Raw genomic sequence first — 21,455 nt, forward strand, 5'->3', positions numbered from 1 at the left:
AACTTCCACCTTCCCCAGCTGACAAGGTGGAAAGATGATACATTCACAATGCAGCTGTACGGATGGCCCCCTGAACACACATGAAAATCCAATAAGATTTAGTGCTATGCTCTTCACCTCTTCATAACGGAGTCTGACAACCATGTGGGCATTTAAAAACACAAACATCCAATTTAGCACCCGAGCCCTCTACCAAAGAGTTGGTCATTAACCGAGAAAGTTGATTTTTGGTTGCTGGAATGCATTTTAGAATGAAGTGTCCAAACAATATTACCATAATCCTCCCCTCGCAGGATTTCTGGAGCAATGTAATTGGGTGTGCCACAAAACGTGCTGGTTGTATCACCAGGCCTCAGCCCTTCCTGCAAGTAAAGTGAAGGATTAATTTTAATCAGAATTCAATTGAATACATCAGTAAATTTAAGTCTTTTTTTCCATCAATCCCCTTGTCACATTCTTTGCAATCATAAGAATGCAAATAATACAGTAGAAATTTCAGTAATGGCTTTCTTCAGAACACTCTTTTTTAAAAATGCCACTGGAAATGTTCCCAGCCCTGCAAAGGCTTTTCTAGCCTTCAGATTCTGAGCCACTTTCTCTTTGCTTTCTGTTTTAGCTAAAATGTGGGTTTCAAGACCACTTGTGGGTCACTACTGACGCCACAATAAAAGGGATGGAGAGTAACAGACAAATTCGCACTGCCAGCTAGACATTAGTGCCAGGTAGTGGTGACCTCCAATCAGAGAGAATCTATTCATCTTCCCTTGACATTCAATGGCATTACCATCACCCGATCCCCAACCATCAACATCCTCGGGGTTACCATTGATCAGAAACTGAAATGGATCAGCCAAATAAATGTTGTGGGCACAAGAGCAGATCAGAGGCATGGAATTCTGTGTTGGGCACCTCCTGACTTCCCAAAGCCGGTCCATCATCTACAAGGAACAAGAAAGGAGAGTGAAGGAAAACTCTTCACTTGTCTGGGTGAGTGTGGTTCCAATAACACTCAAGAAGCTTAACACCATCCAGGACAAAACAGCCTGCTTGAACGGCACCCAACCCGCCACATCAAATGTTCACACCCTCCATGATCGAAATATAGTGGAAGCAATGTGCACCATCTGCAAGATGCACTGCAGCAACTTCTCGAGCTCGTTCTACCGCCTAGAAGCACGTTGGGATCACCACCTGCAAATTCACATCCACGTCATACACAATCCTCACGTAGGTGTAGGTACATCACAAGAGCTTCAGCAACTCAAAAACGCAGAGCACCCCCAACTTTTCAAGGGCAATTATGGGTGGACAACAAATGTTGGCCTCGACAGAGATGCTCACATTCCAAGAACAAATCAAAAGAAAACAAGGCCCACCTAATTCCTGATTTTTCAAGATCAACTATGCCACTGCTGGATAGTATACCATCAATTGATCTGCCACAGAACAGGAAGAATATGCCCCAAGAGGCCAAGTATCTGCACACTAATTCTAAACCTGAACTGTCTGCACGTACAATACTCCAACACTGGCCCATCTGAGCTAGCACTTTCTCTGTTTTTATTGCAAAATGATCTTACCTTACACATTCCATAGTCTGTTAGTTTAATATGTCCTTCAGAGTCCAGCAAGACATTGTCCAGTTTCAAATCTCTGTAAATGATCCCATGTTCATGAAGGTAGTTTAAGGCCAAACTGATCTCCGAAGAGTAAAATCTGCCTCAAATGAAAAATTGTTCAAGTCTCTTTCAAACAGAAAAATGGACAAAATGAAACCATATCTAGCTAGAATATCAATTTCCTTATTCTATTTCAAATGCCGTTTTAACTGATGGGCGTAACAACACTGGTTAGTGGGTTCATAGTCATCCTTCTTCCCTCAGTGTGTTGAAATCAATGCCATGTGCAACACATGGGTGGGTGGGTGGAGGGGTGCGAGGAGGCCAAGGGGAGCATGCGCGGTGGAAAGCGGTGGGAAGGGGCAATAGACACACTCATTTATGGGATTTCTGACTGTGCATACAGTGGCCATTTTGAAAATAAAAACAACTGTAAAGAGAGATCAGGCGAGTGAAGTCTCTTTGGCATCTGTAATTAAAAAGATTTCACTCTATTTCTAAAATAAATAGAAACCACAGCCCAATTCCTCTAACCTGGCATGCTCTTCTGGAAGCTTTCGTTGCCTCTGCATATGAAACATCAAATCTCCACCATTGACATATTCTATGACGAAAAATAGCCTGCAACAAAATTTAAATCAACTGTTAAACAACTGCAATTGTTTTCCTCACTGGATGGACAAAATCCTTAATTACACATCTATTTTTTTTGAAGAGTTGCTTCTTTGCCCAGTAAAAGAGGTGTACAGTTACAATTTATTGACAAATTCAGAGCTACTGGGAGTTTGTGGATTGAAAAGAATTTAGAAAGTCGACATTTTAAAATATTTACCCAAAGTCTTGGAACCTGTGTGAAGTAATTGCTGCCGTGTTTTACTCCAAATTAGCATCCCACAACACTAAAGACAGCAAGTAAAATTATCACCGACATCCTTCTTTTAAACAAAATCACTCACCACCATCAGGGCTTCTTGTTTGACAAATCAAACAAATTTAAATAATTAACCTCACCTAAGGAAGACACATTGGGCTTGCAAATTATTACCTAGCCACCACTGCTGTTGGCAGATGGTTTAGCAGTCCCAAATCATTCGCACATTCTCTTGCCCGCATTGCAGAAGGAAATGCAGCAGTAACACAACTTTAAATTAAAAATATTGTATTTACACTTTCTCGATCAATGAAATACAGGTGGCTACAAGTTAGTAATTTTTAGAAAATTTGGATTTAAAAATTCAGACAGAACCCTTCAATCAAAGGATAATAAAAGTTGTGGAATAAGTTATCGGGAAAGGTCACTAAAGTCAGCAATATAAATGTATTCATGCAATTATTAGCTACAAACATTCTGTGGAAAAAGATCAGTTTTGCTTTGAAAATTCCCTAAAACATCAAAGTTCAAACTACAAAAATCATTCATCTACCATCTTTGCTAAGCGAGACACACATACAACACAGTCAGGACACAGCTTTTGGAAACTGATCTCACCTGCTCTCAGTCTGGAAGCAAGAATGCAGTCCTACGAGAAAGGGGTGATTTGATGCCTGCTCAAACACATGCTTTTCTGTCTGCACCCAATCAATATCCTGTTAAAATGATAGATAAATTACATAAATTTCAGATCAGACAAAATTCACATTTTACAACACGCTCTGCCCTCCAAAAAACATAGTTACTGCAGTATTAAAGGGTCCTGGATCTAAAATGAATACAATTTTTAATTTATCATGGTAAACCAATGTGTTTAAGTATTAAGATGCAGAGAACATCAAAACATAAATAATACAAAGTACAAAAATACACCATCAAAGAAACAAAAGAAAAAACAGGTAAAATCATATTCAAATCAAGAAAGCTGGGACATGCAGAAACCTAATTGAAAAGTCACAAACTTGAGCACAGTAGTCATTGCTGAAATATATCTAAATAAATATTTTAATTGACTAACATTTATGCAAGAGAATTAAAATAATGAATAAATATTAGCTAAAACTGAAGTGCTGGTTCATAAACAAAATGATCAGAAAACAATGAATAAAGGGAACAGGGCTAGAGCTTGGACATGGAGTCATCCAGACTCGAATCGTCAGCTCCATTCTCTCTCCACAGATGCTGACAGACCTGCTGAGATTGTCGAGCATTTTCTGTTTTTGAAAAAAAAATTAAGCTTTGTATCAAACTTAACATTTTCCAAGGTTTCTTTGAAACCCATAAAACATCTTGGTCTCTAGATGGTCTTGCCCCAGACATAATCCAAAAGATGTTCTGTGGAACCCATCAGGTCCCAATGCAAGGACTCCATGGTAACTGCCGAGGAAGTTTCTACTTCTGATGGGCAATTCCTCATCTCCCTCAGACCCTCCATAAAAGCCATCCACTCGGGAGCTAGAATTGAAACTCCACATAGTTCTGACTCACTTACCTGGATAGTTACCCAAGAAATGCAGGTTTGAAAAGAAAACAGGTCAACTGACCCACTTGTCCTATAACATCCCAAAGACACCCACTAACTCTCCCCCACCCCCAATTCTCTGTCCACTGCCTCAACCTCACCACCCTACCCAGCTGGCACCCTACCCACTTACCAAACTCACATTCATTGGGCAGCACAGTAGCATAGTGGTTAGAACAATTGCTTCGCAGCTCCAGGGTCCCAGGTTCGATTCCCGGCTTGGGTCACTGTGCGGAGTCTGCACGTTCTCCCCGTGTGTGCATGGGTTTCCTCCGGTGCTCTGGTTTCCTCCCACAGTCCAAAAATGTGCAGGTTAGGTGGATTGGCCTTGCTAAATTGCCCTTAGTGTCCAAAATTGCCCTTAGTGTTGGGTGGGGTTACTGGGTTATGGGGATAGGTTGGAGGTGTGTTGTTGGGTAGGATGCTCTTTCCAAGAGGTGTGTTGTTGGGTAGGGTGCTCCTTCCAAGAGCTGGTGCAGACTCGATGGGCCAAATGGCCTCCTTCTGCACTATAAATTCTATAAAATCTATGAAATTCACTCACACAACGCAAAGCTATTTAAATGTCTTAAAGCTTTTCAGTGTCTTAGTGAATGAAGACTGCAAAAACACAGCAGAGTGTGTAAAATATGGGTGGGGGCCTGTGGCTTGGCTTGACAATCCAGCATTGCAAAGGACGACACCCAGAAAAGGTGCCCCCTGAAAAGGCCGATTTATAAAGTCTGGGCCAGAAATGTAGAGCTCCATCGTAGTGTAAAAGAAAGGAGCAAAGTGGCAATCTGACGATGATTGGACTTCTTTGGACAATTCGACCCATCTCTTGTTTAACTGTGTCCAACTTCGACCATCACAACAGAAGGGTTCATAAGGCGGCACGGTAGCACAGTGGCTAGCACTGTTGCTTCAAGGCGCCAGGGACCCGGGTTGGATCACTGTCTTTGCGGAGTCTGTACGTTCTCCCTGTATCTGTGGGTTTTCTCCAGGTGCCACGGTTTCCTCCCACAAGGTCCCGAAAGATGTGCTTGTTAGGTGAATTAGACATTCCGAATTCTCCCTCAGTGTAACCGTTGTGCGGCGACTAGGGGATTTTCACTGTAATTTCATTGCAGTGTTGCTGTAAGCCTACTCGTGACACTAATAACATCTTTAAGAGCCACTTGCTTCCTTACAAGTAGTGACTACTCAGATGGATATAATTATCCCTTCACAGCGAATCAGTCCAAGGTTTCCTGAATTACATTAAAGCAGGCCAAGATACTGTGCAGATTCCTTAAATGCTACATAAAAATTCAAGTTTCCATTCCCTCATACCACTCCCCTGCCACTTCCCTATCTGAAATCAACCAGACATCTACATGAATGGGAAATTATGGATTTAGAAAAAGAAAGGATTCATGGAATACATCAATAACAAAATGCATCAGGCAGTAGTTCCTCCCCTCAAAGATTGGATTAAATTTGCTACGGCTTACCATGGACATCATACACTCTGGATCCACAACAGACTTAAACTATAGGTAGGAAAGAGAATTTTCCTTTCAAACTGAAAATCTGAAGCTCATTCCTTGGATTTCACTCCTATACATGATTTGCAGCAGGGCTTTTCAAGTCAGGGTCACAGGCAGGTGTCATGAGGGTCGTGGAGCGATTTAGTCCCGCTGTTCCAGCAATGGCCCCGATCATGGGAGAAAATCCCAACAGCCGCTACCAGCTTTTGCATCAAGAATTGCGGCCGCTGCTGGCTTTTAAATGGAGATACATGATTAGGCTGTGTGGAGTCTTCCAGCCAGAAGTGGCATGCACTATGTACGTAGAATTGCCATGTAGCGCCGTCCAAATACGTTCTTTTGTCGCCAAAGCAAGGAGAAGAGTTGCTTCGATTTTGTAGCCGCTGGCTCGCAAGGCAAGTGAACGGTGAAGATGAACGGTTTTCTTAAAAGTGAGAGATGGCCAAAGATTCAAATAGGCAATTTACCGATTGCACAGGATCTCACAACTTAATCTGCCTGAGAGAACTTCTTCAAGAGAGTCCAGTGGTCATGTTAGAACTTAAAACTTCTGGTTACCAACCTGAAAAAAGAAACTGAACTCGGAACAACAAAGTATATATATATATTTAAATTTTCCAATTAAGGGGCAATTAAGCGTGGCCAATCCACCCAACCTTCACATCTTTGGGTTGTGGGGGTGAAACCCACGCAGACACGGGGAGAATGTGCAAACTCCACACAGTGACCCAGGCCCTGATTCAAACTCAGGTCCTCAGTGCTGTAGTCCCAGTGCTAACCACTGCGCTGCATGTCGCCCTTGACCCAGTTATTAATTTAAGAGTTGACTCCAAATTAAAAGACTGCACTGCTGCAGCTTACCTGCATACAACATTAAAAATGCACCAAAAGTCCTCGAGGCTGTCAGCATTCTGGTGTTGCATCTCTCAGGAGTATCCAGTGCCGAGTAAAACAAGCTATTGCCCTTAATGACAACCTACATGTGTGAGGTTGAATTTCCCTTTTTCATAAAGATGAAGATGGCACAAAGGAACTGGCTGAAGTTTGTACCTGCTTTGCACATGCCCTCTGCTCCTTTGAACCGGGTTCAAGTGAGATCCTGAGGACAAAGCAAGCTCTCCTTTAGCATTAAAAGGTAAGCAAACATGGCATGTGTCGTGAAGGTTGGCCAGCGTGCATCATGAAGGTCAGCTGGCGTGGGTCCCAAAGGTTGACATGTTGCCAAAAGTGGGTCCCGGGAAAAAAAGTTTGGAAAACACTGATTTACAGTCAAGTTGAACATATTTTTTATTCACTACTGTATCACTTTGTTCTAGAAGCTACATTATTACACTCCATGCCATTGTGATCCAACAGCTTAAAGGCCAGCAAAAAACATGGGGCTGGATTCTCCCAAAATGGAACCATGTCCCCACGCCGGCGTAGAAACGCTGGCGTTTGAAGATTCCTGGGGAAAAGTGGAGCTGATTCACTAACCTGCAGGGAGCTAGCAGGGACCCAGAGTAGTTCACACAGCTTTAACTGCAGATATGGGCCCCCGCACTTCCGGTGTTGAGTCCACGCATGCGCACGGCGGCGGCCTCCAGCAGCCACGGCGAGTGTAATGGCGGACTCAGATCGCAGAGGCAGATTAAAAATGTAGACCCCAATCGGCAGCGTCCATCTGTCCCCCCGCTGCCTATAAGGCCACCCCTGGTGTCAGATCCTCCCCCCCCCCCCCCCCCCCCAAACCAGGGCGGCCGCGGACAGAGTTCGCAGCCGCCATGCGAGCATTCCGACCGGCGATAGATGGTTAGAACCAGGCCGTCGGGAACTTCGCCTCTCGGGAGCGGAGGATCGCTGGGCGGGCCTCTGGCAATGGGCCCCCAGCCGCGCTGAGTACTCCGCGATCACGCCGATTTTCAGGTCCCGGAGAATCGCCGGACCGGCATCAGGCCGGATTTGGCGTAAAATTGGATTCACCGCCCCCGCGCCAAACCTGATTCCGGCACGGGGCTGCGGAGAATCCAGCCCATGGATTCTTTCCAAACAACAATTAAAATAAGCCATTCAGATCAGTGACCCTTCTCAGCATGCGATATATCTCTATGGATGATTTCTCATGGCCTGAAAGTTGTCAAGACATGGAGAATATTTTCTGCTTAGCAGAAACATATTGGCATATCGCCACAATTGTCCTTGGCGATTTTGATGATTGGCTTCCTTGCAAACTAAACCCAAGAAAATTGTAACTGTGGCAAGCAGTTCAACTTGCCCAAATATCTCCCACGAAAACCTTCAAAAGGTTTTGAAAATCTTCAATATTTCCAAGAAAGAATGTTCTTAACGTTCAATTTTCAAAATGTTTTCTGCTCCCCGTTCCATCTTTTCAGACCTACTACAACATAATTAAATGCCTCTCACCTCATCATCATTAACCAGTTCCTTCTTCACGACTTTCATTGCATAAATGCGTTCTGTCTTTTTCAGTCGGACGAGGAGGACTTTGGCATAGCTGCCTCTTCCAATGACACGGATGAGATCGAAATCTGGAACACCTAAACTGCTGGGAGCTTTTCCACTTTCCCTGCTACTCATGGCCTATCAGCAAAAACAGTAAACCAATATCAGTTTGCTCTTAAATGCAGCAACATCATGGGTCTAAGCAATGATCTGATTTAAGTTGGAAGGCAGATCTATTCAACAGCCTCTGCTGCAGACAGCCTCACTTATATTTGCAAATTGCATTCTAAGCACTTACACCAATTCTCAATAAGTCCACCAGCAAAATATCAACAAAAACACTATCTTTAATCTTTAGATTATATCTTGACTATTTAAAATAAATCTTGCCTGATCCAACTTAATTGCTATGGTGAATATACATTTGATATGGTAATTGGGAATTCTCAAATTATAAATTTTAATTATGTCACATTGCAGCAGGAAGAAATCTGGGGAAATACATACTTGTTGTAAACATACCTATGATCCAAGCTGTACCCCAATGCTTTTTGGTTAGGTAGCAAATTCAGCTATTTTTAAAAACACTCAACAAATTCTTCTATCAATTAACAATTCATTATTTACATAGGATTACGTAGGATGAATGACACAGAAACAGGCCATTCAGCCCAACCAATCCATGCTGGCGTTTATACTCCATTCAAGCCTCTTCCCATTTTTTTCTCACCTAAATTTACCACTGTAACTATCTATTCTTTTCTCCCATATATATTTGTCGAGTTTCCCCTTAAATGCATCTATACTATTCGCTTCAACCATTTTCTGTGTAGAGTTTCATATTTGCATCACTCGTTCAGTTTCTTAGCGACAATCTTATATTGATGGCCTCTTTTTACACTTTTAAAAAAAAAAATTTAGATTACCCAATTATTTTTTTCCAATTAAGGGGCAATTTAGCGTGGCCAATCCACCTACTCTGCACATTTTTGGGTTGTGGGGGCGAAACCCACGCAGACACGGGGAGAATGTGCAAACTCCACACGGACAGTGACCCAGAGCCGGGATCGAACCTGGGACCTCAGCGCCGTGAGGCGGTTGTGCTAACCACTAGGCCACCGTGCTGCCCTTCCTCTTTTTACACTTGCCCTCACAAGAGGAAATATTCTGTATCCATTCTTATCAAAACATACCAAAAACATTTTCCATAGAATCCCTACAGTGCAGGAGACGACAATTTGGCCCATCGAGCTAGCACCGACCCTCCGAAAGAGCACACAACCTAGGCCCAATCCCCCGCCCTATCCCCGTAACCCCATTTAACCTGCACATTTTTGGACACTAAGGGGCATTTACTTTCATAGCCAATCCACCTAACCTACGCATCTTTGGACTGTAGGAGAAAACCAGTTCATCCAGAGGAAGCCGACGCAGACACGGGGAGAATGTGTAAACTGCATGCAGTCAGCCAAGGCTGGGATCGAACATGGTCCTTAGAACTGTGACGCAGCAGTGCTAACCACTGTGTCACCGTGCTGCTCAATAGCCTCAATTAGGTCGCCGCATAACCAACTTTTTCAAGAGGGAAGAGACACAGCCTGTCAATCCTTTCATGATATATATATATATATATCTCCACACATTTCTGCTTTCATCCTTGTGCAATGATCCATTTGTCCAATGCATTTTTGAAATTAAGATCAGATTGTGGAGTACTTGGATGTGCATGATAAAATCATGATAAAAGCGCACGGCTTCATCAACGGGAGGTCATGTCTGGCAAATCCAGGCAGCATGGTGGCACAGTGGTTAGCACTGCTGCCTCACGGCACCGAGGTCCCCAGGTTCGATCCCGGCTCTGGGTCTCTGACCGTGTGGAGTTGGCACATTCTCCCCGTGTTTGTGTGGGTTTCGCTCCCACATCCCAAAGATGTGCAGGCTGGGTGGATTGGCCACGCTAAATTGCCCCTTAATTGAAAAAAATGAATTGGGTACTCTAAATTTTTTTTTTTTTAAATGTCTGACAAATCTGTTAAGAGTTCCTTGAGGAGGTAACAAAGAGATTAGACAAAGGAGAACCAGTGGACGTGATCTATTTAGATTTCCAGAGGCCTTTGGCAAGGTGCCATCTAGGAGGCTGTTAAATAAATTAAGAGCAAGGTCCTGGTATGGATAGAGGATTGGCTGACAGGCAGAAGGCAAAGAGTAGGGGATAAAGGGGTCTTTTTCAGGATAGCAGCCGGTGACTAACGGTGTGCCTCAGAGGTGAGTATTGCGACCACAACTTTTCACAATATACACTAACGATCTGGAAGAAGGAACTGAGGGCACTGTTGCTAAGTTTGCAGATGAAACAAAGGTATGCAGAGGGCCAGGTAGTGTTGAGGAAGCAGGGGGCGGAGGGATGCAGAAGGACTTGGACAGGCTAGGAGAATGGGCAAAGAAGTGGCAGATGGAATACAATGTGGAAAAGTATGAGGTTATGCACTTTGGAAGGAGGAATGGAGGAGAGACTATTTTCTAAATGGGGAAATGTACAAAGGGACTTGGGAGTCTTTGTTTAAGATTCTCTTCCGGTTAACGTGCTGGTTCAGTCGGCAGTTAGGAAGGCAAATGCAATGTTAGAATTCATGTTGAGGGCTAGAATACAAGACCAGGGATGAACCTCTGAGGCTATACAAGACTCTAATCAGAACCCATTTGGAGTATTGAGAGCAATTTTGGGCCTGTATCTAAGGATGGATGTGCTGGGCGTGGAAAGGGTCCAGAGGAGGTTCACAAGAATGATCTCTGGAATGAAGAGCTCCTCAGTTGAGGACTCAGGGTCTGTACTTGTTGAAGTTTGGAAGGATGAGGGGGATCTTACTGAAACTTACAGGATACTGCAAGGCCTAGATAGAACGAACGTGGGGAGGATGTTTCTACTAGTAGGGAAATCTAGCGGAAACAACCTCAGACAGAAGGGACGATCCTTTAAAAGAGATGAGGAGGAATTTCTTCAGCCAGAGAGTGGTGAATCTGTGGAACTCTTTGCTGCAGAAGGCTGTGGAGGCCAAACCGCTGAGTATCTTTTTAAAAAATAAATTTAGAGTTCCCAATTATGATCTGTTTTTCCAATTAAGGGGCAATTTAGCATGACCAATCCAACTGACCAGCGCATCTTTGGGTTGTGGGGGCTGAAACCCACTCAGACACGGGGACAATGTGCAAATTCCACACAGTCAGTGACCCGGGGCCGGGATTGAACCCAGGTCCTCAGCGCCATAGGCAGCAGTGCTAACCACTGGTCCACCTTGCCGAGTATCTTCAAGACAGAGATAGATAGGTTCTTGATCAATAAGGGGACCAGGGGTTATGGGAAGACGGCAGGAGAATGGGGATGAGAAAAATATCAGCCATGATTGAATGGCGGAGCAGACTCGTTGGGACAAGTGGCCTATTTCTGCTGCTATCTCTTATGGCCTCACATCACATTGACCATCTGCAAGGGAACCTAAAGGTTTGTCTCCCTCTTTAATTAAATTACAGTTCTCAACATGTTATAGTATTTTAAAATGTTAATTGCCAACAAACACATTCTGTACCTACCTCCTTCTCCTCACCAACATGATCCAGGTTTTCTTGGCTGGTAGATTTGTAAGGAATAACTGCAGAGAGCAAAGAACGAGATACATTATTACTCAGGATTTCAAAGGAAAGGTTATTTATAATGCATTAAATTGATGGAAAAAAAGATTTTAAATCCTTATTAATATTCAATTGTTTAATGTGGAGATTGATCATTGTTGGACTGAAAATTGGAAAACCCCCCAAAGAGGATACATTAAAAAAAACAGTTCCCGCTGATATTGCAGATGTTCCCATGTGAATGCTAATTGTCCACCACGGCCAATATAATGTGGTGGTGGTGCAAAAGATTATTTCAATCACAGTTCGTCGAGGGAGGACAGCAGAATGCGATCCCGGGAAGAACAATTTCGTTAAGAATAACAATCTCATTCATTTGTTGCATGAAGAGTTGAGTAAATCAGACGCAAAGAACATGTATCCAAAATTTTAGTTGAACATGACGTCAGATCTCATTGTGATAGACTTAAAGCATGTAGCTACTTATAAAATCCATTTGTAAGCGTGTGGATACATCACTGTAAGCGTGTGGATACAACGGAATACAACAATTACAATCTTGAAACTGGTGTCCATGGGTAAGGCGGCGCGGCAGTTGAGACGGGCGAGGGGGGTAGACTTGGAGTATGGGGAGAAGGCCAGCAGGCTGAGAGATGTCAGGCAATGTCCCAGGAAATCAGTCAAATACAAGGGGGGAGGGGATTGGTTTCGGCCTCGGAGAAGGGGTATAGCGTCTGACACATTTTACAAAACATTGTACAGCTTGGAACCTCCAGACGATGATTTTACGATCGATTTTTTTGGAGGGGTTGGTGTGTCCAAGGCTGGAGGAGGAGGACAGGGAGGGATTTGAGGAGCCGCTGTGAGCAGAGGAAGTCAGGAAGGCAATTGGGAATTTGCAGACGCGGAAGACACCAGGGCTGAATGGATTCCCGGTGGAGTTTTATAAAATGTTCTTAGACAGGTTGATTCTGCTGCTGGTGGAAGTGTTTGAGGATGCGGTGGGTTGGGAAGTGATCCCAGAAACGACGAGTCAGGCCTCCATTTCACTCCTTTTGCAGAAGAACCGGTGGAAGGTGGGTCATGCCGACCAATCTCGTTGTTAAACATGAATGCAAAGATTTTAGCGAAGGCGTTGGCCTTCAGGTTGGAGGGGTATCTCCCACAGGTCATTGGGAGGATCAGGCGGGATTTGTGAAGGGTAACCAATTGTCGTCCAATACCTGGTGCCTGTTGAATGTGGTGTTGTTGCAGGTAGAGAGAGATGAGCAGGAAGTGATTGTGGCGCAGGATGCAGAGAAGGTCTTTGATAGGGTGGTGGAGGTATCTGTTTGCGGTGTTGGAGCAATTCAGGACAGGGTTAAACTTTGTGTCGTAGGTTCAATTTTTGTGCCAGGTGCCAAAGACAAATAATGTAAGCTCGGGCTACTTCCGACTGCAATGGGGAATGAGGCAGGGGTGCCCTCTGCCTACTCTCTTATTCGCATTGACGACTGAGCCGTTGGCCATTGCCTTGAGGACCTCAGGTATGTGGAGGGGGCTAATGAGGGAGGGGGGAGCATAGGGTGTCTCTGTGTGCCAAAGACCTGTTGCTGTACGTCATGGATCCGGTCTCGATGATGGAGGACATAATGGGGATACTAAAGTGGTTCGGCGCTTTTTCCGGGTATAAACTGAATTGGGAAAGAAGTGAATGTTTTCCGGTCTTCCCACTGGGGAGGGGAACTAACTTGAGGGTGTTGCTGTTCTGGCTGACAAACTCGCATTTCAGGGACTATGGGGTACAGGCGACAAGGGGTTAGTCGCAGCTTCAGAAGCTATATTGTATAAGCTTGGTGAGCAAGGGCAGTGGCCAGAGGAGGCCGTAGTGGTATTGTCACTGGACAATCCAGAGGTCAAGGGTAATCTTCTGGGGAACTGGACACTGAATTCCAGGGCAGTTGGAAGAATTTGAATTCAATACAAATCTGGAATTAAAAGTCTAATGTCGTCCATGAAACCATTCTCAATTGTCATTTAAAAAAGAACATCTGGTTTACTAATGTCCTTTAGGGAAGGAAATCTGCCACCCTTACTTGATCTGGCCTACATGTGACTCCAGACCCACAGAAATGTGGTTCACTCTTAAATGGCCCCAGGAATGGGCAATAAATACTGGCCCAGCCAGCGACGTCCGTATCCCATGAACAAATTAAGAACAAAAAAGCAGGGTGAAGGCAGACCGACAGATAGAATAGTCTCACACTGTCGTTAGCTGCACGAATGTAATCAGTGAAGATGAATATCTTGCCCCGGTTCTTGTTCCTGTTTCAATGCCTACTGTTCTGGTTTCTAACAAACGTGTTCTTTGTATGAGTGGAAATCATGATTTTAAAAGGAAAATCCAATTAAGGGTCAATTTAGCGTGGCCAATCCACCCTGCACATCTTTGGGTTGTAGGGGTGAGACCCACGCAGACACGGGGAGAATGTGCAAACTCCACACGGACAGTGACCCAGACCGGGATTGAACCAAGGTTCCCGACGCCATGAGGCAGCAGTGCTAACCACTGCATCACCCTATGGAAAGCATGATTTTGTAATTTATATGGACAGGGATGGTGGTGAGGATATGAAGGATGGTCCTATAAAGGGATCGGCAGTCAGGTGGGTTGGGGCTGCCGAAGCTGCTTTATTACCATTGGGCGGCAAATGCGGAGAAATGTTGAGTTCATGGGGGGGGGGGGGGGGGGGGGCGCATCAGGAGTCAGTTTGGGTAAAGCTGGAGGCCAGGTCATGTGAGGGGATGGGTTGCAGGTGCTGGTAATGGTCCAGCCCTCACTCTCCCCAAGGAAGTTTTCAGGGAAACTTAGTTTAAAGCAGCAAGAGGTTTGAGAATGATACCAATCAGGGACAAACATATGCTTGAGCCGGCTAGGTTGGATGCCAGGTTTAGGGGATGAGAGAATAATGGTGGGACAGTAAAGAGGGATTTGTTCCTGGAGGGGTGGCTTGTGAGTTTGGGAGGAGTTGGTGGAGAAGTATGGGCTCGGACAGTTGGAGGTGTTCATGTACAGCATTTTGTGAGAAAGATTTATTTGGTTTTCCGGTTGCACTGCCCACGTCATTGGTGGAGGAGGTACTGTCGCTGGCTGGGTTGGAGAAGGGTAAAGCTTTAGATATCTATGGGAGGCTGCTAGCGGAGGACGAGGCCTCACAGGAAAGGGGGAGATTAAGGGAGGAGGAGCTAGACGGGCACAGTGGAGGAATGGGTGTGGGGACCTCGGGCTCATATGAATGAAGATGGTGCATAGGGCACACTTTACGAAGGCAAGGATGAGTCGGGTGTTTGAGAGGTTGAAGACAATGCAAGCGGTGTGGGAGAGTTCCAGCGAATTACTTACGTATGTTCTGGGCACGTCCTAAACTAGCTAACCTTTGGGGCTCTTTCTTTAGCAACACGTCGGCAATCTTAGGCAGGGAGCCGATTTGATTCCCCAAGCGGCCATATTCAGTTTGCCAGAGTTACCAGTGTTGCAGGTAGGAGCGGGGCAGATGTTTTAGCCTTTGCCTCGCTGATTGCTCGTAGGCGGGTTCTGCTGGAATGGAGATCAACTTCTCCACCCAGTGCCCTGCTGTGGCTGGGAGACCTCTTGGAATTTTTAATTTGGAAGTTAAATACACGTTTAGGGGGTCGAGTTTTTTATTTGGAGGTTAAATACATATTTTGGGGGTCGATTGGGAAGTTCTATCTGATCACTGTCGGCTGTTGGGTGGGGAGGGGGGGTTGTTCTTATTGTTTGTGTATTTATATAGAAATTTAAAATGTTCAATTAAAGCATTTACAAAAAAAGAATCTTGAAACTTTATTTGCCATGGACTGTTGTCCATATTGTTTCTAAACAATATTTACTTGCGAAATATGTTGCACCTAATTCACCATTCCAGTCTAAAATCCTGTTCTGCAAGTTCTGCCATCTCCGTTCTTTGTACAAATGATTTCACATCAACAAAGGAAAGGGAATGATAAACTGGTCCATTAAGCATGAACCATCCCAACCTGGTGTAACTTACACTGTCTTTGCTTACATGCTGCCATTTAGCTCACTTCCAAAGGTAAAGAGAACATAAGAAACAGAAGTAGGAGCAGGCCATATGGATTAGAGAGCCATTTCCACCATATCACTGCTGATCTTCTACACCAATTCCACTTTCCACCCTATCCCTTACCCCTGGTTTCCTTTAGTATCTAAAAATGTAGCAGTCTTGGATATACTCGGTGCTTGAGCATTCAGATTCATAATCTTGAGTGAAGAAAACTCTCCTAAATGGCTGATTCCACATCCTAAGATATTGACCTCCAGTTGTAGATTCTTCAGCTAGGATTAAACGGCCCCTCAGTATCTACCCTCCAAGCCCGTCACGAATATAACGAATAGAAGCAAGAGAACATTTGGCCCCATGAGCCTGCTCCGCCATTCAATAAGAATACAGCTGATACAATTGTGGCTCTAACTCCAATTTCCTGCCTGCTCCAGTCAGCATCCTTTAACTTTCTTGGTGAATTTTATACATGTCAAAAGAGATCATCTCTCACTTGTCTAAACTATACCGAATTTGGTCTATATTAGAGTATCCAATTCTATTTTTTCCAATTAAGGGGAAATTTTAGCGTGGCCAATTCACCTACCCTGCACATCTTTTGGTTTGTGGGGGGGCAAGACTCATGCAGACAGAGAGAATGCACAAACTCCACACGGGTTGGGATCGAACCTTGGCCCCCGACACTGAGGCAGCAATGCTAACCACTGCGCCACCCGCAGAATTTGGTCTATTCTAACCAATCTCAAGATTAGCCCTCTTATCCCAGGAATAAAATCTAGTGAACCTTCATTTACCCCACGAATGCAAATGTATTATTCTTCCTTGGGTATGGTGACCAAAACTGTCCCCAGCACAGCTGGAGTGATTTACCAACGGTCAATATAATCGCATTGAGATTTCTTTATTCTTGTATTTCAATCCTGCTGCAATAAAGGCTTACACATACCATTTGACTGTCTCATTTTACCCTCACGTTAGCTTTTTGTGATTTGTGTGTAATGACACCCAAATCCTTTTGAAAACAAGCATGTCCCAGTCTCTCATTTTAAAAACTTGCGTTTCCATTTTTCCGACCAATGCGAATAATTTCACATTTCGCCATAATATACCTCATCCACCACCGTCCCGCCCAATCGATAAACTGGCATATATGGTTTTGCTTTCTTTCTTTCTCAGCTAGCTTTGTATCATCAGCAACTTCCTTACATTATATTATTGATATAGATTGTAAATGCAGAGGCCCAAGCACTGGTCCTTGCGGCACTCCACTAATTACACCCACCAGTCCTGAAAATAACCCATTTCAGAGAATCCCTACAGTGCAGAAGGAGGGCATTTGGCCCATCAAGTCCTAAGCGACCCTCTGAAAGAGCACCCTAAGAACTCTCTAAAAGCACTGGAAATAGGGTCAGATTTATACTATTGTGTGGGGGCTGTTGGAGCGGAGGGGTTGGATAGGGGGCCAATGATAGGTGGAGATTCACAAAGATATCGTGGACAGAAATACAAAAGGAACATAAATGGGGTGATTAAGGCTAAGAAGGGTGCTGATAGTGGCACATAAAGAGATTAGAATGACAGAACAAAGGTGTGCAGTTTGTCAAAGGGCAACTAGGAAAGAGAACAGATGGCCTATGTGGGGCGGGGAAGGGGAATAAGGGTGAGGGCAAAACAGATCAATGGAAGAAATGAAAATAAAAATTGGGTGAAGGTGGAGGAGAGAGTTCACATTCTGAGGTTGTTGAACTCAATGTCAAGTCCGGAAGGCTTTAACATACCTAATCGGAAGATGAGATGCTGTTCCTCCAGCTTGCGCTGGGCTTCACTGGAACATTGCAGCAGGCCAGGTATGGACATGTGGACGTGAAAGTAGGACGGTGAGTTGAAATGGCAAGTAATAGGAAAGTCTGGGTCCTATTTGCGGACGGACCAAAGCTATTCTGCAAAGTAGTCACTCAGTCCACGTTTACAGATCATAGAATTTACAGTGCAGAAAGAGGCCATTCGGCCCATCGAGTCTGCACCGGCTCTTGGAAAGAGCACCCTACCCAAGGTCAACACCTCCACCCTATCCCCATAACCCAGTAACCCCACCCAATACCAAGAACACTTTTGGACACTAAGGGCAATTTATCATGGCCAATCCACCTAACCTGCACATCTTTGGACTGTGGGAGGAAACCGGAGCACCGGAGGAAACCCACGCACACACGGGGAGGATGTGCAGACTCCACACAGACAGTGCCCCAAGCCGGAATCGAACCTGGGACCCTGGAACTGTGAAGCAATTATGCTATCCACAATGCTACCGTGCATGCCAATGAACAGTAGGACACATTGGGAGCAGCAAATTCAATAGACTAGATTGAAGGAGGTGCACATGAAGCACTGCCTCACTTGAAAAGTGTGTTTAGGTCCTGGGATGGTGAGCAGTGAGGAGGTAACGGGGCAAGTGTTACACCTTCTGCGATTACATGGGAAGGTGCCTTGGGAAGAGGGTGAGGTGTTGGGGGTGATCGAGGAATGGACCAGGGTATCCCAGAGAGCAGTCCCTGCAAAATGCTGATGGGGGAAGTGAGGGCAAGATGCGTTTGTTAGTGGCATCATGCTGGAGTTGGCAGAACTGGCAGAGACAGGTGTGCAGCAGGGGAAGTGAGTTCTGGCTTGTGGGCTACTGGCACCAGTACTGGGGAAAGTGGGATCTGTACCGTTGGGACAGTCAACACCTGAACCATGCTGGGGCTGACGTTCTAGCGAGCTGTGTAACTAGAGAAGTAGACAGAGTTTGAAACTAAATAGTGGGAGCAAGGTATCAAATTTGGGAAGATGTGGTATAACAAACAGTAGAGACAAGACAAGAGATAAAGGTACTAATATGGGAAATGACAAACATAAGAACATAAGAACTATGAGCAGGAGTAGGCCATCTGGCCCCTCGAGCCTGCTCCGCCATTCAATGAGATCATGGCTGATCTTTTGTGGACTCAGCTCCACTTTCCGGCCCGAACACCATAACCCTTAATCCCTTTATTCTTCAAAAAACTATCTAGCTTTACCTTAAAAACATGTAATGAAGGAGCCTCAACTGCTTCACTGGACAAGGAATTCCATAGATTCACAACCCTTTGGGTGAAGAAGTTCCTCCTAAACTCAGTCCTAAATCTACTCCCCTTATTTTGAGGCTATGTCCCCTAGTTCTGCTTTCACCTGCCAGTGGAAACAACCTGCCCGCATCTATCCTATCTATTCCCTTCATAATTTTAAATGTTTCTATAAGATCCCCCCTCATCCTTCTAAATTCCAACGAGTACAGTCCCAGTCTACTCAACCTCTCCTCATAATCCAACCCCTTCAGCTCTAGGATTAACCTAGTGAATCTCCTCTGCACACCCTCCAGTGCCAGTACGTCCTTTCTCAAGTAAGGAGACCAAAACTGAACACAATACTCCAGGTGTGGCCTCACTAACACCCCATACAATTGCAACATAACCTCCCTAGTCTTAAACTCCATCCCTCTAGCAATGAAGGACAAAATTCCATTTGCCTTCTTAATCACCTGTTGCACCTGTAAACCAACCTTCTGTGACTCATGCACTAGCACACCCAAGTCTCTCTGCACAGCTGCATGCTTTAATATGGCAGGAAGGGACAGAGTACAAATCTAAAAGTAAATGAGCTGAAAAGGCTAGATGCTACAAAACAAAACGTGAAAGGCCATAGCTAAAGGCTCTATATTGGAAAGCACTTAGCATTCAAAAAAAAAAATCCGATATTAATTTCTGTTTGCACTAAGTACGATCTGATAGCCAGGATAGAGATATGCAGGATGACATAGATTGGGACCTGAATATTGAAGGGTATGTGACATTTAGGAAGGACTGGAAGTGAGAACAGGTGGAGGAGTAGCTCGGCTAATCAATAGTGGTTATAATAATAATAATAGCTTATTGAAAATGAAAATTGCTTATTGTCACACGTAGGCTTCAGTGAAGTTACTGTGAAAAGCCCCTAGTCGTCACATTTCGGCACATGTTCAGGAATGGAAGTGAGAGGGGAATTCAGAAAACTACAGTCACCGGGGAAGTGGTATTGAGCAAATTGTTGCGTCTGTGGGATGAAAAAATCCTTGGTCCGGTTGGGCAGTTAATAGTCAACCACATTGATGTGGGTTTGGAGTCACATGTAGCCAGACCAGGTAAGGATGACACATTTCCTTTCCTAAAGGACATTAGTGAACCAGATGGATTTTTACAACTATCGACAATGATGTCATGGTCATCATTAGACTTTTAACTCCAGATTTTTATTGAATTCAAATTTCATTCAGTGGTGGGATTCGAACCTGGGTCACCAGAGCATTACTCTGGGTGTCTGGTTTACTAATCCAGTGACAATACTACTATGCCATCACCTCCCCACAAATAGCAAATGTAGCTCCTTCTTTCAAAATAGGAGGGAGGTAGAAAGTAGGAAACAAGAAGCCAGTTAGTCTAACATCTGTCATAGGGAAAATGTTAGAAACCATTATTAAAAATGCTATAGCAGGGTACTTGGAAAATGTCATGACGATCAGGCAAAGTCAACATGGTTTTGTGAAAGGAAAATCATGTTTAGCCAAGTTATTAGAGTTCTTTGAAGGAGTCACAAGTGCTGTGGATAAAGTAGAACTGTACTGTACTTAGATTTCCAGAAGGCATTTGCTAAGGTGCCAAATCAAAAGTTGTGTAAAATAAAAGCTCATGGTGGAGGGGTTAAGATATTGGTATGGAATGAAGATTGGCTCGCGAATATTAGCTCACAGGGCTAAATCGCTGGCTTTTGAAGCAGACCAAGCAGCACGGTTCAATTCCCGTACCAGCCTCCCCGGACAGGCGCCGGAATGTGGCGACTAGGGGCTTTTCACTAACTTCATTGAAGCCTACTCGTGACAATAAGCGATTTTCATTTCATTTCATTTCATTTCAATAGGAAACAAAGTTGGCAGGATGTAATGCGTGATTACGGTAGAATGATGGGGTGTAGATTAATTTGTTCTCAATCTAGGACAAAAGTTCGGCACAACATCGTGGGCCAAAGGGCATGTTCTGTGCTGTATTTTCTATGTGTCGCAGGGATCAGTGCTGGGGCCTCAACGTTTTACAATTTATATCAATAACTTGAATGAAGGGACTGAAGATATGGTTGTTAAATTTGCTAATGACACAAAATAGGTAGGAAAATAAATTGTGAAGAGTATGGAAGAAGGCTAGAGAGGGACATAGATAAATTAAGAGAGTGAGCAAAAATCTAGTAAATGGAGTATGCTGTGGGAAAACGTGAAAATGTCCATTTTGGCAGCAAGGATAAAAAATAAGCTCATTATCTAAATGGTGAGGAATTGCAGAGTTCTGAGGTGTAGAGGGATATTGGTGTTCTACTGCATGAATCACAAAAGGCTAGTTTACAGGCACAGAAAGTAATTATGAAGGCTGATAGAATGTTATTGTTTGTGAGGGGAATTGATTACAAAAGTAGAGAGGTTAAGCTTCTGCAACACAGGAATGAAGGGAAATTAAGATAAAAAAGTTAAATTGGGATAAAAGAAAATAAAGCAAAGATGTCGGAAGAGATGTTGAGATTAATTAGCATATCAGCGAGAAAAGCAAGTGATAACCTAGGTGACTGGAAGAAAACACTGTGGATATAGAAAAGGTAACGTCAAAGTTGAGAGATAAAGACATTGAT

General features: G+C 44.2%; 1 protein-coding gene across 1 annotated transcript in view; it reads right to left on the bottom strand.

Annotated features, from left to right (window-relative positions):
* prkci (protein kinase C, iota) overlaps positions 1-21,455 on the bottom strand; it is a 179,209-nt gene that overhangs the window by 38,624 nt on the left and 119,130 nt on the right. The window contains exons 9-14 of the mRNA XM_038817458.1: positions 11,611-11,669; positions 7,984-8,160; positions 3,109-3,206; positions 2,154-2,240; positions 1,581-1,716; positions 275-362 (exon numbers count right to left, since the gene is read on the bottom strand). Of these exons, the coding sequence (XP_038673386.1) occupies positions 275-362; positions 1,581-1,716; positions 2,154-2,240; positions 3,109-3,206; positions 7,984-8,160; positions 11,611-11,669 (645 nt within the window). The remainder of the gene's footprint in view (positions 1-274; positions 363-1,580; positions 1,717-2,153; positions 2,241-3,108; positions 3,207-7,983; positions 8,161-11,610; positions 11,670-21,455) is intronic.

This window comes from Scyliorhinus canicula, chromosome 13, assembly GCF_902713615.1.
Source record: "Scyliorhinus canicula chromosome 13, sScyCan1.1, whole genome shotgun sequence".
NCBI classification, from domain to species: Eukaryota; Metazoa; Chordata; class Chondrichthyes; order Carcharhiniformes; family Scyliorhinidae; genus Scyliorhinus; species Scyliorhinus canicula.